Source organism: Mauremys mutica, chromosome 16, assembly GCF_020497125.1.
Source record: "Mauremys mutica isolate MM-2020 ecotype Southern chromosome 16, ASM2049712v1, whole genome shotgun sequence".
NCBI lineage: Eukaryota > Metazoa > Chordata > Testudines > Geoemydidae > Mauremys > Mauremys mutica.
Genome location: NC_059087.1, coordinates 19,959,324 through 19,978,171, shown reverse-complemented (window position 1 = coordinate 19,978,171; position 18,848 = coordinate 19,959,324). Strand labels below are relative to the sequence as shown.

The following is an 18,848-nucleotide window of genomic DNA, read 5'->3' as shown; positions in this document are numbered from 1 at the left end:
ATGCAATGAGGATTAGGAGGACAATGTTTACGGAACATTGAAGATGGAAAGCTGCATGCCTAGTAGGATGGGGAATACTTCCTGGCTTAAGCTAAACATACACATTTTGGCTTTTAGTTTTGTTCCTTTTTTCACCTATGTTCCTTGGATCTTTTGTTCCTTTAGCCAGAGCAACAACAATTTTTGGCCAAGTCAGTTCTGGGAAAAGTCACAAACAAACCTCAGGCCAAATTCTGCAAAAGGGGTATGAAATGCAGGGGCTCATGATGGTACACAGGGCAGGGATTTGACTGACAATGTCTGATGTTATACATCTATATCACTGGTCTCCCTATGGTGATTTGATGCACTGGGAGCCCAGCTCTCACCTGCCAGCTCAGGATGGTGGTTTTCCAGGTTCTCCAGTAGAGATTCGTAGTAGGTTGATTCCGAGCCTTCTCCTCCTGCCAACAGAATTAGTAGAACCATGCTCCTTCATTTCATATCCTGGAAAAAATTCCTGGGCCATAAGACCTGCTTTAGCTTGTGTAGTTCTGCTAAGTCACTTCAAGAAGAAGTAACTGTTTCACACTAGCATGGCACTTGGGGTTGGGAGTTTGTCATGATACAATTGCTGCATGGTTTCTATCTATCCACCTACCTACATCCATACATTATTTTGCAGTGTCCATTTGCAATGGACGCTGATAATTTCCTTTGTTTGCTTGTACCTTTGCTCTCTTGTGTGCTTCTCGTTCATTTCTATCCAGTAGGATGGCTAGCCCACTAACTTTGTTCAGGTACCTTTGTTTAGAACAAAGCAAATCCCAGAGAAGGAAGGAGGTGGGGATCCTTTCCTATAATGGGGGACGTTGCCCTGGAGGGAGCATGGCAGCATTCTCAGCATGCAGAGTCTTGGCAAGTAACTTACGAATGACTCTGATGAGGATGTAGCGCTGCCTCTCCTGTAGGTATTTACTGGCCAGCTCAGATGCAGGACTTTTCACTTCGCTCAGGTTCATCAGGGTCCCCGATTCATCCAGAAGATCAATGCAATCTGGAGAGAGAGATTGAATTAAGAAGTTCCTATGTACCCACAGCTCTACAATTCACACAGAGTTAGGGTTGGCTTATCTACACAGGGTCACTCAGGAAGTGACTTAAACCAAATGAAGGTCACTTTAATTCTGAATAAGAGTGTCCACACAAGCATCTAATGCAGTTTAACTAATCCTGTTTAAATTCACAGCTTTAGTTCATTTGGATTAATTTTCCTGAGTTTCCCTGAGTGGATTAATTTTGCTGAGTGTCCCGTGCAGCCTTCAGCTGCATCTGCACTGTCCATGACAGGTGTGGAGCTACTCCCATTTGGCACAGCCAGTGAGAGACTCCACCCTGACAAGTGACCTGGTTACAGACACATGAAATTCAGTTGCCTCATCTGGTATGCTGCGCTTATGCCCCCATGTTTCGTAACATCAATATTTTTAGGTCATCAAAACACCCAGCAAACCATTGCAGTCTGTCTAGTTTGTCTATTGCTTAGTAAAGGACTTTGGGATCTCAAGGAGCTCCTATAAATGTATTTTCCAGTGTATTATCTTTAGTATGTTACACTGCTCACAAACTTTATGACCCTTTATGAGACAGGACAGAGAAATACGTCATCTGCTCCACCCCCATCGTTTTTGCAATTCAGTCTGCCCCCCACTTAATCCCAGTTTGACCCATTTTTCACCTTTCCACCAGCTCCCTCATCATGTCTGATACTCTAAGAGCATGTGTCTGTCCCTCAGGTAGGTGGCCTTGGCTCCCGTTAAGAGGGGGATGGCGACACAGTACCTTCTGGCCTGCACTGGCATTTCTTCTTCAGGTGCATGGTGAGGCTCAGGACCCGGCAGTGCACATTCACAATCTCTTGGCAGTCGGCTGTGAAGCAGGGGAAGGGAATTAGCACAGGAGGAGACCGAGATTTTCCCCAAGTTTAGGGGCTGCACAACCCAATGAGCCGCAGCAAGTGAAGAGACAGATGTTATCTGCTCATGTCAGCGAATGTGGCAGACAGAAAAGGGAGGCAAAGTTTTACTGCAGAAGGGGATGTGTATAGCCAGACCTGGGGTGCTGCAGACCTATGCTTCTCCTTCCCTGCTCCTTAGAACCACAATCAAACTGGACCAGGAGGCATCCAGGGTATTCTGGTGGGTTAGGAATACGTCTCACTGCTTCATAAGATGCCTGTGGGGTCAGTTTGGGTTTTTAAACTTGGTCTCATAAAATGGAAGAAATAGGGAACTTAGGGTGTGATCGGGCCCTTCGCTTTCCCCTCTGCAAACCTGCGAATGTCACACGTGACTTGAGTTTAGGAGTCTCAGCTTAGTCACCAGTGGACATTTGCCTAAAAAACTTGCTAATTCAGTAAGATTGGAGAGGCCCGGGACATGTGCAGCACGGGGTGGTGCAGGTCAGTACGGAGGTGCCGTAACAGACTGGGGGCAGGGGTCCAGAGGCAGGCTAGCAGGGGGAGCTGCAGGTCAGGACTGCAGTGCTTTAGAAGAGATGTTTGAGGGCTCAGAGCTTGAATAGCAGAGTTTGTAGGTTTGCGATTGAGGGCCATTAGCTGAGTTTGGGTAAGGCCCGCACGGTGCCCGCTCACGTTATTGCTGGGCCTCGCCTGAGCTGTCAATCCTTCATTTTAAGAGTACTCAGAAGGTTTCACTCTACAAAGCAAATCAACAAACTATCGTTTTCTCAGAGGAGCCATTTCTGCAGCTAAACAGCCCTTCAGTCAGTGGGCTACCTTCACTCTGCTGCTGGTGCCCAGGCCATGGGCCCTGGGTCACAGCATGTCCACTTGGAGCAAGTGAGCTGGGAGTTGGTCTGCAGTGATACAAGCTGCTCCCAACCCCTGTTCTGCCAGGGGCCCAAAGCTGACAGGCAGCGTCGCCCAGCAGGCAGGTGAGACTCGGCAGGAAGGGGACATGGCTGAGGCGCTCAGGAGTACGAATGAATATAAAAGCTATAGTCACTGATGTGATCAGAGATGACTCTGCAGACACAGGGAGCAGAGATGCCATTTCTACACAGTCACTTTGCTGAGGATGCAGGAGCTGCACTTCAGAGAAGCACAGACCCCTCTGTGGAGCAGGGGCAGCTGGAAAACCCCAGAACTTGGTTTTCATCTGGTGTCTTCTGTCAGATTGCTTCATTACGCTGTATGGCCCTGAAACCCCAGAACAGTAAAAGTCTGCAGTGACCATCCTCCCTTAGAAAGATGGAGTAAAGTCACCTTTAATGGTCTGAGGTCTGTCTGCAAATAATACCAGATAATGCTTAGCTCTGATTTCAGTTTTTTTATCCCTCAATCTCAAAGCTGTTTACGAAGGCAGTGAAATACCTGTTTTACAGATGGGGAAACTGAGTCACAGAGCACTCACACAGTGAGTCAGTGGTCTCCTGACTCCTTGCACTATTCCCTAACCACTAGACAACACTGTCTCCCCAAATACGCCTGCTCAGACCACTGGCTTAAGGCAAATGGATAGGATCACTGAATGTGGCAAGAAGAGGAACGCAAAGTATGCTGTCAGGGTTCATGATCAGAGAAACCAGCTGATTCGGAGAAGCTGGGTCTGAGCTCCCCCCACTTACCTCCATATCTCACTGTAATGAACATGCTGCTTCCACTCTGCAGGGCCCAAAGCTCCCCAGCAGTCCCCAGGAAGGGGACTGCTGCCCGTCTCCCCCAGGCGAGAGGACTTTGTGAACGGTGCTCCGATTGCCTTGTGTTTTGGGGCAGACTTGCAGGCAGCCTTGGTGACAAAAGGCTGCTATTAGGACTGGCATAATTAGCCCGCCGAGAGCCTGGGGGAGGGGTGAGCATTTCCCTTGTTAATGCTCTTATTGGTTTCAACAACCCGATTTCCCAGCAACGGGGAAATAACTCCTGCAGATTCCAAAGCTTCTCAGCGAAGCTCTGACAGGGGCTAAGGGCAGGGGCTCTGCTGAAGCAGGCAGAGGCATCTAGGAGGGCTGCCCAGCCCATCAGGGCATCTTATTGTTCCAGGGCATCTTGATGCCACTGTCTCACCATCACCAAATAACAATTCCGGGGGCCTCTGCTTTGGATTCAGAGGATTCCTTGCCCATCTTTTTTCAGGGCCTCAGCAACCCCGGTGCTGTGTTATGTTCTCCCTGCATGTCTTTCAGCTCGCCCCAGCCTGGCTGAACCAACCACCACTGAAAGCCGTCAGCACTGCAGAGCCCGGCTGACTGCACAAGTCTCGGCTGTCTGCTGCATCAGGGAATCCCCAGCACAGCCCTGACTCCACAGTCTCGACTGCTGGTGCTGAGAACTGGCAGAGTAACCGCGATTGCTGCGTCTCCAGAGACAAGGCTGAGCATCTGGCCCGGCAGCCAGGCCAGGCTTGGCCAGAGGGGCTGTGTGGTCCAGGAGATAGCATGCCGAATAGTGACACAGCAGCTGTGGGTCCTATTCCCAGCTCTTCTGCTGGGTGACTTGGGTAAGTCACTCTGAATCTCTGTCCCATGAGGATAACTGTACTGTAAACAGAGCATGTTCAATATGATGGGTGTGGGGAAAGCTGGCAAACCAAGTCAATCATAGGGCTGCATTTCTAGCCATTGCTGTACTTTGTGCCACAGGTTCAAAGCCCTCCTTCCCTCCATTTGAATGGTGATAATTCCTAGTGCTTAGCCTGCACAGCGCCTCTTCTGAGCCATTTACAAACAGCAGGGAATACATGTTGTTTCATGACCACCATGGGCAAAGCCTCATTTATCCCCATTTTACAGAAGAGGAACTGAGACTCATGTCCTAGGCCACCCAGTTAGTCAGTGGGGGAGCTGGGATTGGCCTGGAGGCACTGGGGAAGCCAGTTTAAATGGTTTTCTGGTTCATGCTGACTCCCCTTCAGGCCTTTCCTACTTCTATCCATCCATTTATTTACAGTGGCGGGCTCTTTCTCTCCTAGCAAGGGGCCCAATGCCTCCTCCTGGCTTTGGGACTCTTTCCATGGTAACCCAAAACACTGGAAGAACTCTGAGCTGCGATATAACCCTAAATGCAACACTTTCTGCTGCAAACTGTCCCCATGGTGATGGTTGCCAGGCAAATAGTGAGGTATTTATATTTTTGGTCCCTTGGGGCCTTTTAGTGGCGTCATCTCCACACAGCCTCTGCTGTGTAGTCATGGCTATAGGCCTGAGTGTGTAGCTGACAAGGTTGCCTTATATGGCTGAGGGTGTGTGTGTGCGGGGGATGGATTGGTGTGTCTTGGGAAATAGGGTGCAAACTCTCATGTTATGGCTAAACTCTGTCATCCTCAGCTTGAGCTGGGAAGAGGGGGGCAGAGCTGATGGAGGCATCTAATCTGCCCAGAATCCTCTCAGGGGAGTCCCAGGCCTCACTGGTGGGTAGCATGTTTGCAACACAGGGGCAGCATGGGTTGGACCCAGGTCTGTGCCGATACCACAGAGCTACCTAGCTCTTGATATTATCCAGAAACAAAGGATCTGGTTGGTTGATGGTTACGGTTGCTAAGCGCAATTTAAGAGAAGAGGGGTCATTGAAGTCATCCACAGAACAATCCCCACCTCAAACATTAGCGCTAAGGTAAAGGTACCTCAACAACCCTGACATCAGCCTCAACATTCACACCCAGTTCACTCCTCCCCATAAAACAGACCCATTCCCAACGACTAGCACTCCAACCACCTCTGTGTGACTGTTTCAGAGATGACCCCACTTTCACTGATCTCAGTGGTTTCCTTCCAGATGCAAAGATGTAAATACCACTGAGCCGCCACTTGAGGGAGGTATTTGCTTATGGTGAAACACACGACTCGCAGACATAGCACCTTGTGCTGTGAGCCAGTCGGCAGGGTCGGTTCTGCTCAGTCCTTGGCTTGGAGACCCCCAAGCAGTGCTTAATTTGTGCCAGGACTTGCCAGGCCTCAGCCCCAGCACCTCTGGGCCTGGCGGTTCATAGCCCCGGTGCCTCTGGGCTCGGCGGTTCAGAGCCCGGCACCTCTGGGCTCGGCAGTTTATAGCCACGACGCCTCTGGGCCTGGCAGTTCATAGCCCCGGCGCCTCTGGGCCTGGCAGTTCAGAGCCCCCGGCGCCTCTGGGCCTGGCAGTTCAGAGCCCCCGGCGCCTCTGGGCCTGGCAGTTCAGAGCCCCGGGACCTCTGGGCCTGCTACGTCAGTTATGAATGTAAAAAAATTCCTGGAGCCCCAACCCCTCTTTCATGACAAATTAAGCCCTGCTCCTCCAGGGAAACTCAAGGGACTTCAAGGAAGGGGTGTTGGGGACTCAAAAGGTGACATGGGTCCCAGTCAGTCAGCACGGAACGCAAGGACCCAGTGTGGCATCAGCAAACACCGAGCTGGGACAGGTGCTGTATTTCAGATGAGATGTCAAATCGAGGCAAACCTCATGGCACCTTTGGTAAGAGCAGGGCTGCTTGTGCCAGCGTCATGCTCAAATTCCAGTCATTTGTCTCCTTGCATGGCTGTCACCTCTCTGGCCTGTCCCCTGCCCTGGGGAGTCCAGCCCCTCTTACCAGCAGTGCTGGGGAGGAGACCTCAGCAGCCTTTTCTGCTTCCACAGACTGCTGCTGATGTCTCACCTCAGCTGGCTGAACTGCTCCCTGGTAACTGGCCATGACTCTCCTGCAGCACTGCCTGCCGCCTGTCCGGCCACCTTCTCTATTGCCCACCCATTGCCCTGCTAGTTGGTCCATCACACTTATTCGGCAGCTTTAATTGTCTACCTGATGATTAATTATCGATTCATTAACTGATTTAACTGCCATTTTTATTTGTCTCTCTAAGTAATGAATTCCTTATCTAACATTGATTCACCTCCTCTTCTGTGAATTGACTGCATCGTCCCTAGTCCATTGATTCACCCCCTTCTGCTCATTCAGGAATGGCTGCTCTGTCCCCGTTAAACTCACTGCCATCCATGACCCCTCATCTCCCATCCAACCCTGCACACTCAGTTGGTGAGGCCTGGTTCACTGATGGACACTGCGACTGCAGCTGCACTTGCCTATAGTGGCCTCATCTTCACCACCCCGCTGCCCTGAGGTGATCAAGAAAAAGTAAATGAGTCATATCGGGGTGCTGCTGCCAGTTCCGGCTCCTCTCCCCCATCCCACTTTCTCCCCCTCTTTTCAATCCATCAGACTCCCCTGCCTCTGCCCTCTGCATCACTCTCATTTACGGTGGAGGTTCCTCATAATGATAGAGACAAGGTGGGTGAGGTAATAGCTTTTATTGGACCATCTTCTGTTGCTGAAGGAGACAAGCTTTTGAGCTAAGCAAAGTTTTGTTAAGCTCAAAAGTTAAAAAATATGGCAATAGATATAACTCATAGAACTGGAAGGGACCTTGAAAGGTCATTAAGTCCAGTCCCCTGCCTTCACTAGCAGGACCAAGTACTGTCCTTGACTTTTTTTTTTTTTGCTCCAGATCCCTAAATGGCCCCCTCAAGGATTGAGCTCACAACCCTGGGTTTAGCAGGCCAATGCTCAAACCACTGAGCAGTGGTTGTTTCATTCACCAACAGAAGTTGGTCCAGTAAAAGATATTCCCTTATCCACCTTGTCTCTCTCGTATCCTGAGACCAACACGGCTACAACAACACTGCACGTTTCATAATGTTAGCAACACGAGATTTTCACATTCAAAATAGGGGCTTTCAGCTTGAAGTGTGATAAGAATATTGCCTGCTACCTAGGCCAAGGGCTCCCAGCCCTCTAGCTCCAGAGCAGAACTCCAACACTCGCTGCCTAGGTTTAGGAAGGCCTGAGGGACGGATCGTGTTTGTGGGGGTGAGACCTGATCCAGGGTTGGAGGCCAAGGGAGGCAGTGAGGATGAGGCTGCTGGATGAGATGGGACAGTGTAAAAGTTGGACATTATGGACAGTGGTGATGAGGGATTGTGAGGCAAGGAAGAATCAGGAGTCAAAGTGTGAGGGGGAAGGAAACTTTCCAGTGGAAAATGTCATTTTTAATATGGGGTCCCGTCAGGGAACTGGGAGTTCTCCTCCTCCAGGGGAAGCAGCACAGGGAAATTGCCATCCAGGTAATTTCAGTTTGGCAATTAATTTCTCTGATCATCTTCTTTCCATTATCCACTCTCCCCTGTTGTTGTTTCTTGAAAAGGTCAATGTGCTGGGGTTGCATTGATGTGGGACATGTCTCCTCTGAAGCATGTGCTTTGGGTTGTCTTCACTGCAATGCCGTGGGGGCAGAGAAGGGTTATTATTAGGGTTACTTATCACACTGTTTCGTCGTATGCACACTGCAGACTACGTCCCTGGGTGAGGTGAGAGATTTTTTCTCTTTCCTATTCAGACGCCCGCCAAGGTTGCAGCCTCTTCTGTCAATTAATGGTGTCTGCAGACTCTATGAGCAACATGAGGCTTTGGAGATAGAGAGAGAGACAAGAGGACATGGGATAAACATGGCTCTTCTCGTTTCTGTGTTGGTGCTCTCCTTCTTGCAGGAAGTGTTCCTTTCCCTAGGTAAGCAGAGTCACACTATTTAGGTGTTCTCCTGCCTTGGGCATTTGGGAAGTTTGCTCAGTGGAAGAAACAGATGTAAACCTGCAGTACTGGGGTTGGGGTGGCTGAAACTGGAATATTAAAGATGAGCCTGAACCATGAACCCAGATCAGAACTGCCCTGAACTTGGAGAAACTCAGAAGCCAAACATGGATCTGACCCATTCTTCTAACGAGCCGAACCAAGCCCCCAGATCCAGATCTCTAAAGGGCTTGAAATTTGAGTTTGAATTGAATTTTGTGCACCAGGGCTACCTCTGTTAATTAGGGCTGTGTTTTCTCGCTGACAGTCTTTATTCGTTATTTGAATTACATTATTTCTGGTTCATCAGAGGAGAATTATTCTTTTTGGATTTTGTTTTTTTATGGAACTTGACATACAAACTGCTGAATCCAGATTAGCAATGAGATATTCACCAAAAAGAGTACCTGCTTTCATATAGATGGAAAAATAAGTGAGTAAAAATGCTTTTGTGTTGAATAGCAGGTGTAGTTTTCTTCTGAACTGTGTTCAAATGAAAAAATATATATCGCAGTGTCTATGTAATTATGCTTTAGTATTCAAATATAACTCATGATTGCAGTATAATCTGGCAAATTAACATGGGACCTAGTTGCTTTGAAATGGAAACAATCCCTTCTCCTATGTACAAAGAAACAATTTAATTCGATTTTTTTCCCAGTCATGTTTTCCTTTGGGCTCTGTAGAATGATGAGATTAAATAATTAGTTCTTGGAATTTATTACAAAAGTAAATTGAGTAATATAATTGATAAGGAAATATTATCTAGGTAGCATTAAATATTTTGGGGAACAGATTAAAAATTGGGGGCATTATTGTGTATCAAACTAGATTTTATTGCTATCCAAAAATTTAAGAAAGAATGTTTGCAAAATCCTTGAGAATTCCCCTGAGATGAATGAAAGCCTAGGGCATTTATATTATCTATCCTATAAAGTTATGTTCAATCTAAATAAGATTACTTTATTGAACAGAAGGCACACAGAGCATCAGATGGAGGTGGTGTTCCCAATAGTATCTGATTGTACAATTAACTCAATGGATAGAAAAACACAGAACCCCATCACATCATACACAGTAACAGAAACGTCACAATGATGCATCCCCAAGGACTCCACAGGGATTAAAGTCAAGGTCAGCAATGAGGCATATTGCTGGACAATGTGGTGGAAGCTTGTAATGCTGGAGACTTGTCTATGCTGTGTCTGATCTGTGGCTAAACAGAGAAATTAATTCTCCAAGGTGGTCAATCTGGCACCTTTCACCCGTGCTACATTCACACACACACACACAAAACCACTAACAGCAAATAAAATGGAAGTAGGTTGAACTAATTGAAGTCATTCCCTACAAAACAGCAAGGTCTAGAGTTTGGTGAGACACCTGCTTTTAACTACACTTTTTCCTTTTAGGTTCTGGGGAAAACCCTCCGATGATCTCGGTAACTGAAGGGGAACCCGTCTCCTTTGAGTGTTCCTTTGATGGATCCCCTGCCGTTGGCGATCCATTCTATGAGATAATCTGGATGTATGAGATGACCCATAAAAATGTGTCCAAGAGAATCCTGGCCTTTAGGATGACTCGACCCAATACCAGTATCCCTATTTCAGTCACTGAAGACTATTTTAGGGGTCGTTTAGAATTTGAAAAGAACACCAGCTCTCTCGTCATCCCCAAGGTGCGGGTGAATGACAGCGGCCTGTATTACTGCGAAGTGATCACAGTACCACTCCATGTTAAATTAAGAACAAATGGGACTCATCTCATTGTCATGGGTGAGTGTCTCTCTTTTTCTCTCTCTCCTGTTTCTTTCTCTCTGTCGGACACTCTGCTGTGTGTGTATGAGAAATCTTAGCTCTCTTGCTTCCTATGAAATAAGACTTATGATGCAAGCATGTTTATGACTTGTTTAAAATCTTCTTCAACATATGACCATGCAATTATATTTCAACTATAGCAATTTCCTTGTCAATATTTCCATTGTATCACTTTATTTGAACATTACACGGAACATTAGCTTATTTACCAGGCCAATCATATCACACCTCTCTAATGTGTGAAATTGTACGTTGGTTGTAATTCTCCTAAATAGGTCACACCATGCATGGGCTATCTGGAACTCCTGAGCTTAATGTGATCCAAAACAAGTTTGTGACATTCCATTGGTTTGATTTAAAATACATATATACTTTATAGTCTGAGATGGCTCCATAATAATCTCTATAGTTTTATAGTTTGGGGGAGAAAAATTTGCAGTTTGCTTACAAAAAAAATACATAATATATATACATGGCTTCTTGTATATATTTTCTGCAAATGAATTTGCAAATTTTGACCAAAATGGCAAATTTGCCATATTTTATAGTAGTGGTAGACTTTCTAGTAGATACTTTCCATCCCTAAGGCAAAAATTATACTATAAATTCTAGTTATTATACCTACTGTATTTCCTTCCTTGAATTTATGAGACGGAGTAATTATTTGCCTCCCCTGTACCATTATACAAAACCTTACTCTGTTTTCAAAAATGTCCTGCTAATTTAGCAGTGCTAAATCTAAATATATTTATGGAATATTGTCATAATATAAACACTTATTTAAAAAAAGTGTTCCTGATCTGTGTTATTTATAATAATATCTTAGACTGTTTTAATGGACAATTATAAAATAGTAATCAAATTGAAAAAATAAAAATGTAGTCCACGGTTACAGAATTTAAAGTTGCTTTTATAACAGAACAACTATATTAGTCTAAAAACAAATGGTCTACAAAATCTGTTGATTTTTCTAATATTGGATTGTATTTTTTTTTAATAGCTGAAACAAGGTCTATTTTCTGGAATCTAGTTTGTTAGATCTATTAATTCAGGATGAGTATAGTCATCATCATCAAATATATTTAACATATCCTAGGTTTTAAATAAATTATAGTGCTCCTTCTGTTGTACATGGCCCATTGTCAATTGTTTCAGAAATATGATCTTTTTACATTTGAGAAGGAACCATCAGTATTTTGAACAGAGTTTATTTACTCTTAATATTTCCCCTGCTTTTCAAAGGGATCATTGATCTGATCCAAAGACTCCAATTGACTTCAATGGGTTTTGGATCAGGCACTCTCTGGATGAGTAAAATGAGAAGGATTTGGCCCTATCTGTTAATTCCCCCAGTTCTTAATCATTGGAATTAACCTTCAAACGTAATTTCTGCTTTATGCATTATAGAGTTTATTGACACTGCATCTCTGTCTGTCTTTTTACTGACATATGATTCAGGGACAAGAGGTATAAATTTTTAATCCACAAATAAAACACCATCTCTTAAATGTAAGTAATGATCTGCTGTTATTTTAATGCATTGAATTGATTAACTGTAATCCAAAGATTATTTTATAATCATTAAGGCGGGTATGTATTTATAAATAAACACTGTTATAATAAGTCAGTATTTAGGGTTGCTTTTTCAAAGGCACTGAACAGAGCTAGGCATCTAAACCCCAGTAAAACTCAATGACAGTTCTTGAATCTGATGCATGTTTTAATATTAATTTCCAAGTGACAATTGACTACAAGAAAAATTACAGCATTAGCAGTATCCCTACAACATTGCATTGCTTGCAGATTGTTGTAAGATGTTCATCTTATTTCTTTCTCTCTTTTCCCTAGTTCTTTAAGCATATTTTAATATTAAACTAATTGTTTTGAATGAATGTTCACAGTTTATTGCATTGGGAACTGGATTGTGTAGAACAATTGAGAATTCAGATTCCTTGCACAAGAAAACTGCAAAGGATTTGCTTGTTTTTTACATATTAGCAAAACCGTTGCTCTTTACCATCTTTGGATATTTTAGAGAAGCATCAGGGCACTTTTAAAATACAGACACTCAGTTGTGTGTCTGAAGAAGTAGGGACGGTGATCGTTGTCACACTGTCTGGAGTGGCTCACAACAGCTCTCGACCGTGAGTGCCCACCTCCGGGCTGACTGTCAAAAGCAGGGCAGACACCCAAACTGGTGGTATGTTCTATAAGTAGATTTCACCAAGTAAGTAACTAGTGAGAACTCCTAGATCACTGTAACAGTCTTACCAGGGAGTCACCGATCGTCCCCTTAGACTCTCCAGTCTATCTCGCCATCCAGGCAACCTGGACTATATGATAAATGGTCACCCACAGGCATAGTTTGACTTCTATATTTGAGGGGGCAGCTCCAGTCAGGCCAAATTCAGCAACTGTCCAAGGCTTACAGTTTGGGGGGGGGGCAATGCCTCCCCCGTTGCCCTCCAAAACTATGCCCATGCTTCCACCAAAAATCACAACATATTCAGGTTACACTCAGTCCCAAGAAACCAGTCACTCTCTGTGATAGAATGTACCCGTGTCCAGCTCCCACACACTATTGCAATAATCTTTGTACAAGGTGTGTCTTGTAAGGTATCATTTGAAAACTCATAATTGTCTGGTCAACGTTGTGCTGGTAAAATATGTGTGGCAACACTGTGAAGTTATAAGATGCCCCTGTGTAGTGGTGGTAACGCACGTTCCAAACCATAGCCCTGCCCAAACAGAAGCTGGCAAACTGGTCTGTCCTCAAACCAAGGAATATGTGCTCTGTCTAATTTGCATTTAAGCTATAAACAGAGTCAGCAGCAGGAAGGGAAACAAAGGGTAAGCTGATGCCTCAGCCAGGTGCAAACAAGGCGGATGGGCCATTGCTTGCTAAGTGGCAATTTTTTGGCAGGAAAGGGGGAAGAGGCAAAAAGAATCTCCATTTTAGCAAAGAAACAGCATGGAGTTCCCGTCCACACAGACCACCTGGCCGGCGCCTTTAGCCCAGCCGGAAATGCTTCTCAAAGCTTTGCAGTATTCACACAGAGCCCATTTGCAGCGTGGCTGTAGAAAAGCATTGCTCATGGTGCCTGGCTGAAAGAGAAACCCTTTGAAGTGCAGCGAGGTTGGGTTTTGCAAGTCCAGTGATTGCTATCAAGAAAAAGAGCTGGGGATCAATCAACGGAAAAACTTCAAGCATCTACAAAACCACAAACACACTCCGCTTGTTCACACAGATACCGACCTCAGTGTCTCCGCTGTTAATGTTGGGTATCTGAGGCTGTTTACTGCTGGTGAGATGACTTATTGGTGGCTGATTAGTATTGCTGATTACTGGTGATATGGAGCTAGTGTTACAATTCTTTTAGGTAACAGTGAAGTGATGTGTGATACCAACTAACAAAGGTTGTCCTGAGACAATCCTCACTGCATTTACTGCATAAGAAATCTGTGGACAAGGGATGAAGTTATGAAGGTAGCAGGTTGAATTTATGATGTGGTAATTCTGATTCACAGCTGATTGTGCTGGTAAATATGTGAACAGGGAGTGAAAATCACATTGTTTTGAGGTTAGGACTTGCTTTATTCAGTCTTAGAACAGTCCCAAAAAGGGATAAGCGTCTACTTCAAGGTGACCTGCCAGCTGCAGTTTCAACAGTGGGTTTGTGGGGTTTGTCTTTCCCTTCTTTTAACATGTATGAAGAAGAATTTTTGTAAGGGGCTTTCGGCTTGTGTTTTACCTTTGAAATACCAGGAATGTTAAGTACGGTATGGCTGGGAGACTTGCTGCGGTCCTGCATGTCTACTGGAGTTGTCTTTCTGGTCTATTCAGGGTCTGATACGATAGTATCCGAGCGCCTTTCTCATCGTTAATCGAAGGGGCAATATCGCCCGAGGCTTTGCACAGGAGCAAATGGAAGGGATTCATTTTCTTTTCCTTTTCTGACTTTTCACAAATATTATTTGTTCTCCTTTATAGCCCCCTCAGACACAGTGAGTGTTCTGCTGATCTCGAGTCTGACTGCTGGGCTACTTCTGTTCCTCCTTGCTTTGGGCTTGTATTTTACATGTAAGTAGTTGCTAGTAAAGAAGTGCAAACGATCTCCCCTGCCTCTCTTTAGGCATCATCTTACACTTTGCAGCCATGGTTTGTTTTAAATGTTCTTAGTTACTGTTGTTGTCTCAGTGAGGTACAGCAAATCTTCTGGGAAATGACCAGTTCAGGATGTCTTTCCTAAATTCATACATGGCTCCATGCTATTGCTCTTCTTTATTGACAAGTCTGTAACATTCTTTAAGTTCAAAGCAAAGAATGAGAAGATAAGAAACCTTTTAATTATGACAGGGCATGATTGGTGCATGCACAAAGCAGCCATGTTCTAATACAGGGTGGCCAGACTTACCCCCTGAGCTACATATGATAATCTTCATAACCTGAGAGCCGGGCGTGCCTGCCGGGGCTCAGGGCTTCAGCCCTGCAGCAGGGGGCTGGGGCTTCAGACTTCTGCCCCCGGGAGGCACCTGCCAAGGCTCGGGGCCCTGTGGGGCTGAAGCCCCGAGTCCCACCACCCCATCCCAGGGCAGAAGCTCTGAGTCCCCCCCCCCACCAGTCTGTTAGGTGGAAAATGGGGGGCATGGGGGGCTCTGGGAGCCAGACTTTAACTGCAAAAGAGCTGCATGTGCCTCGCGAGCCGCCGTTTGGCCACCCAGTTCTAATACCTAACAGCTGGGGATGGGCACCAAATCTCCACACTCTTTATATCTCCGGTGCAGGGTCTCACCTACATGTGTCTACACTTCAGGCAGAATGTCCAGAGTTGTGAGCATGGATAGAGTCAGTGTATGGCCCCTCAGCTGCCAGAGCTGGATCGACAGCAACTGAAGTCAATGGAAAGATTCCTTTTAATTGCAAGGGGTTTAGATCAGGGCCTTTTGGTGTAAAATAAATTAACAGAAGAAAAATATTGAAAGCCCCTACAAAGCCAGAACCCAGCTTATAAATAGAGACACCGAGGTAGAATTCAATCTTTCCTCTCACGCCTGCAGTAGATATTTCCAAGTCATTCCATAATGTGCATGTGTCCTTCTGTATTTTATGTTAGTAAAGCGCCGAAGCCAGGCCAAGAAACCAGAAGTTTCCCTGGAAATGTCCGATCCCATTTGCAGCACCCCTGCCCCTGCCCGGAGAGAGTCCTTTACACAGCCCGTCGGCAGTGAAATGATCTATTCAAAACTGCAGTGGAGCAAGTACAGTGTAAGTGCTGATCTCTGTATTGAAAGCGCTCAGACGTCATTCCAGTCCCAGCGGAGTCACTTTGATAACTAATGTAGATGATGAGAGCAGTAACTTTTTGTATTTCTGTAGCATCTGAGGCTTTTCAAGTGCTTTAAAAACCTCACCGTATGCTGCGAGGTAGGTGGATATTCCTATCCTAGAGTTACCGATGAGTAAACTGAGGCATAAGCTGACTTGCCCCAGGTCACGGAGTGAAATTCACCCCAGTGCAGAGGGCTTGTGCAAAGCCTCTGCACCTCCTAAGCCCCACATAGGGACTGAGCAGGGGATCCACTGGGATGGCCATGGGGGGGTGTCTACCCAGCACTATATGCCAAGAGACAGATCTCTGAACTGGCTTTGCCCAGGCCAGCCTGGAAGGCCATGTTTTTGGGGGTCAGGGGCAGAATCAGGGCCGGCTACGGGCACCAGTGCAGCAAGCAGGTGCTTGGGGCGGCCAAGGGGAAGGGGCAGCATGTCCGGCTCTTCGGCGGTGGGTCCCTCGATCCCACTCGGAGGGAAGGACCTGCCGCCAAAGTGCTGCAGAAGAAGAAAGCGGCGCGGTGCTTTTTTTTCCCCCCGCCGCTTGGGGTGGCAAAAACCCTGGAGCCGGCCCTGCAGGTGCCGCAGGTTCATGTTTACGTGAATCTAGGGGCCTGGGATTCCCTGCAGCTGGTGTGGAGAGACTGCAGCTGCTATTGCAGCTCAGACACTGGAAGAGCAGCTGCAGTTGTGGGGGCTGTGGGACAGCCCAGCATTCGGGCCCCGCTCTCATCGTGGCTGATACATGGAGCTGCCTCATTCACTTCATCTCAGCCTCTTCTGCCTCCGGCCGAGGTTCCCAGCTCAGTGGATGTCACTGTTACCTGTGCTGATCTGGGGTTCTGCTTCTTCTCAGGTGGTGTCCTCTCCAGAGGGGAGCGCTCACTCTGGCGAGCCAGTGACGAAGGAGCCCAGAGCGGGGACCAGTGACCCAGCAACGGACACTGTGTATGCCATGCTTCAGGCACCGTGAATGTATCCCCTCCATCTCGTGTAACACAACTGTCTCCAGCAAACACCCCTTTTCTTCAGTGGTGTGGCTCTGGCATGTAATAAATGTACTGATGAAAGTTGTGTGGTTGGGTGGAGCTGATCTCTAGGTGGAGCGCGTCTACGGGACATGAATACAGTATCCTCAGGCCCCTACAATATTGCTATGAAGTGTCCACTTGGCCTTTGTTGTTGAGGCCCATGCCCTGCAGTGAGCAGGGTCTGAGGTCCCTCTCTCCCCTCCCCGTCTCTGATTGTATTGTACCAAACTCTGCCATCTTCCTCTCTGCCACCCACCCAGGGACGATGCAGCGGTGTTTGTGCCTGCAGTGTCGTGGCACTGACTGAACCAGCTTTTCCCACGTCAAACAAAGCACAGGCAGCGTTTCAACCAAGCCCCTCCTTGCGCAGCCAGAGGATCGCACCACAGTGCTCCCAGCCGGCGTGGGGTAGGCTGGAAGAGACACCAAGTTCACTCAGCAAATGGCCTCAGCAGTCCTGCCTAATGCCGAAAGTGAAACCTATGACTAGCCCTGCTGCCAGAGCCGGCTACTCTGACCACGCTCGCCGGGCGATGAACGGCTCCTTCGACTCAGCCTGGAGAACCCTGTACTATTCCCCCGGCACTAACCAAACCACTAGGGCCGAGGGGTTAGTGAGGAACATAAGAATGGCCCTACTGGGTCAGACCAAGGGTCCATCTAGCCCAGTATCCTGTCTACCGACGGTGGCCAGTGCCAGGTGTCCCAGAGGGAGTGAACAGATGCCTTTCACAGGGTCTCAGTGCTGGATATGCCCAGCTTCACATACCTGCATTTCTGATCTGAAATGTCTCTCTCCAGCTTGGAGAAGAGTCTCTCTCTCTCCACAGCTGGCCTATGGCCTTGCAGCTCAGTTCAGCTAAATCCCCAATAAAGCCAGTTGTTATTTTCCTAAATCACCCCAGATTCTCAATAACTTCTACTCACCATGGGTCAGAAATAGTGCCAGAGTTTTACTCAGGCTCTGCCCCTATCCCCAAACGCTACACACAGCCCCACATAGCTCACGGTTCTCTGACACCTACCTGCCCACATTCTGATCTCAGTTACACTAGCAATGTGGAGTAAGTAACTCAGCTGCCTTTGGTTGACTTTGGTGGAGTTATTCACGGTGCCGCTGAGATCAGAATCTGGCACGGTTTCAATCTATCTGTCTGCAGACTCAGGACAGTGCTGCAGGGGGCCTGTTTAGAGATTTTCTTCCCACCCACAGGGGCTGTAAGTTTAAATAAAAGTGAAATTCTGCAGCGATGCATGTAACCGCTCAAGAAGAGCTGGTACTGAGCGATATGGAATCACACCTTTGCACAGCACTATGATCTCTTGTGGTAGGCCCCAGATGCTGCCACATCATCACAAGCAGTGACAGCACTGCTCCTTCCAAGATGAGAATAGCTCAGAGCTGTAGGAAGTAGGAAACCATGCAGAGCGGAGGCAGGTTCTGCAGAGACCTCTTGGTCTAGTGGTGAGGCACGGGAGCTGTTGCTGGGGTAGATGTGCTGACACCTCCACCCCCTTTGCTTCCCCTGCAGAATGAAGTGTGAAGCCACACACACAAAAGAGAGTCGCTCAAGCAACAGGAACCTCTTCTGCTCTCACACTGTACCAGAGCAATGCACAGGGAGATCGTACCAGGTCTGTGTGGAGCGGACATTCACACCAGGTTTGCGTGGGAAGGCGGATCTCTCTCTCACACACAAACCTGGTGGTCACTCACTGTTTATTCCCACACCAAAGCTTATGTCTGAGTCTGAACAGAGATGGTCACAAAAGTGCAGAGGAGTCATAGTTTGCATTTTCCCAGGTTATGTGTGCACAGTTCTCAGACATGATCAGGATGTTTCAAGAGCCTCCACCGCAGTCATTACCTATTTCTAGCCTGCCTGGGCTGACCCAAAGCCCACTGAGGTCAATGGGAATCTCTCTGCTGGCTTTAACGGGCCTTGGGTTAAGGCCTGTATGTTCTCTACCACCTGCTGTAAAACTGGCTCTGAGCAAATCTTTCTATGTTGGTTTCCCTATGTACTTTGAGAGGCCACCACTGGGCATCACACAAGGGTCAGATGGCTGAGGCTGGTCC

At 46.9% G+C, this 18,848-nt stretch overlaps 1 protein-coding gene and 1 long non-coding RNA gene across 8 annotated transcripts in view; one reads left to right on the top strand and one right to left on the bottom strand.

Annotated features, from left to right (window-relative positions):
- C16H22orf15 (chromosome 16 C22orf15 homolog) overlaps positions 1-18,848 on the bottom strand; it is a 30,230-nt gene that overhangs the window by 1,368 nt on the left and 10,014 nt on the right. Inside the window, exons 1-4 of one of the 3 annotated variants that reach the window (XM_044989526.1) lie at positions 6,862-6,969; positions 1,822-1,908; positions 911-1,036; positions 369-443 (exon numbers count right to left, since the gene is read on the bottom strand). In XM_044989526.1, the coding sequence (XP_044845461.1) occupies positions 369-443; positions 911-1,036; positions 1,822-1,908; positions 6,862-6,886 (313 nt within the window). In that variant the 5' untranslated portion in view covers positions 6,887-6,969. Of the gene's footprint in view, positions 1-368; positions 444-910; positions 1,037-1,821; positions 1,909-5,592; positions 5,719-6,861; positions 6,970-18,848 lie in introns of those variants that run through there. The other 2 variants (XM_044989528.1, XM_044989527.1) reach the window with 2 other exon arrangements.
- On the top strand, positions 13,405-16,798 carry LOC123350795. Of its 5 annotated transcripts, none has more exons than XR_006573824.1 (4): positions 13,405-13,713; positions 14,400-14,489; positions 15,523-15,674; positions 16,594-16,798. It is a non-coding gene; the product is annotated as an uncharacterized LOC123350795 (long non-coding RNA). The 5 variants fall into 5 exon arrangements; XR_006573826.1 differs by lacking the exon at positions 13,405-13,713 and adding an exon at positions 13,769-13,788; XR_006573825.1 differs by lacking the exon at positions 13,405-13,713 and adding an exon at positions 13,774-13,895.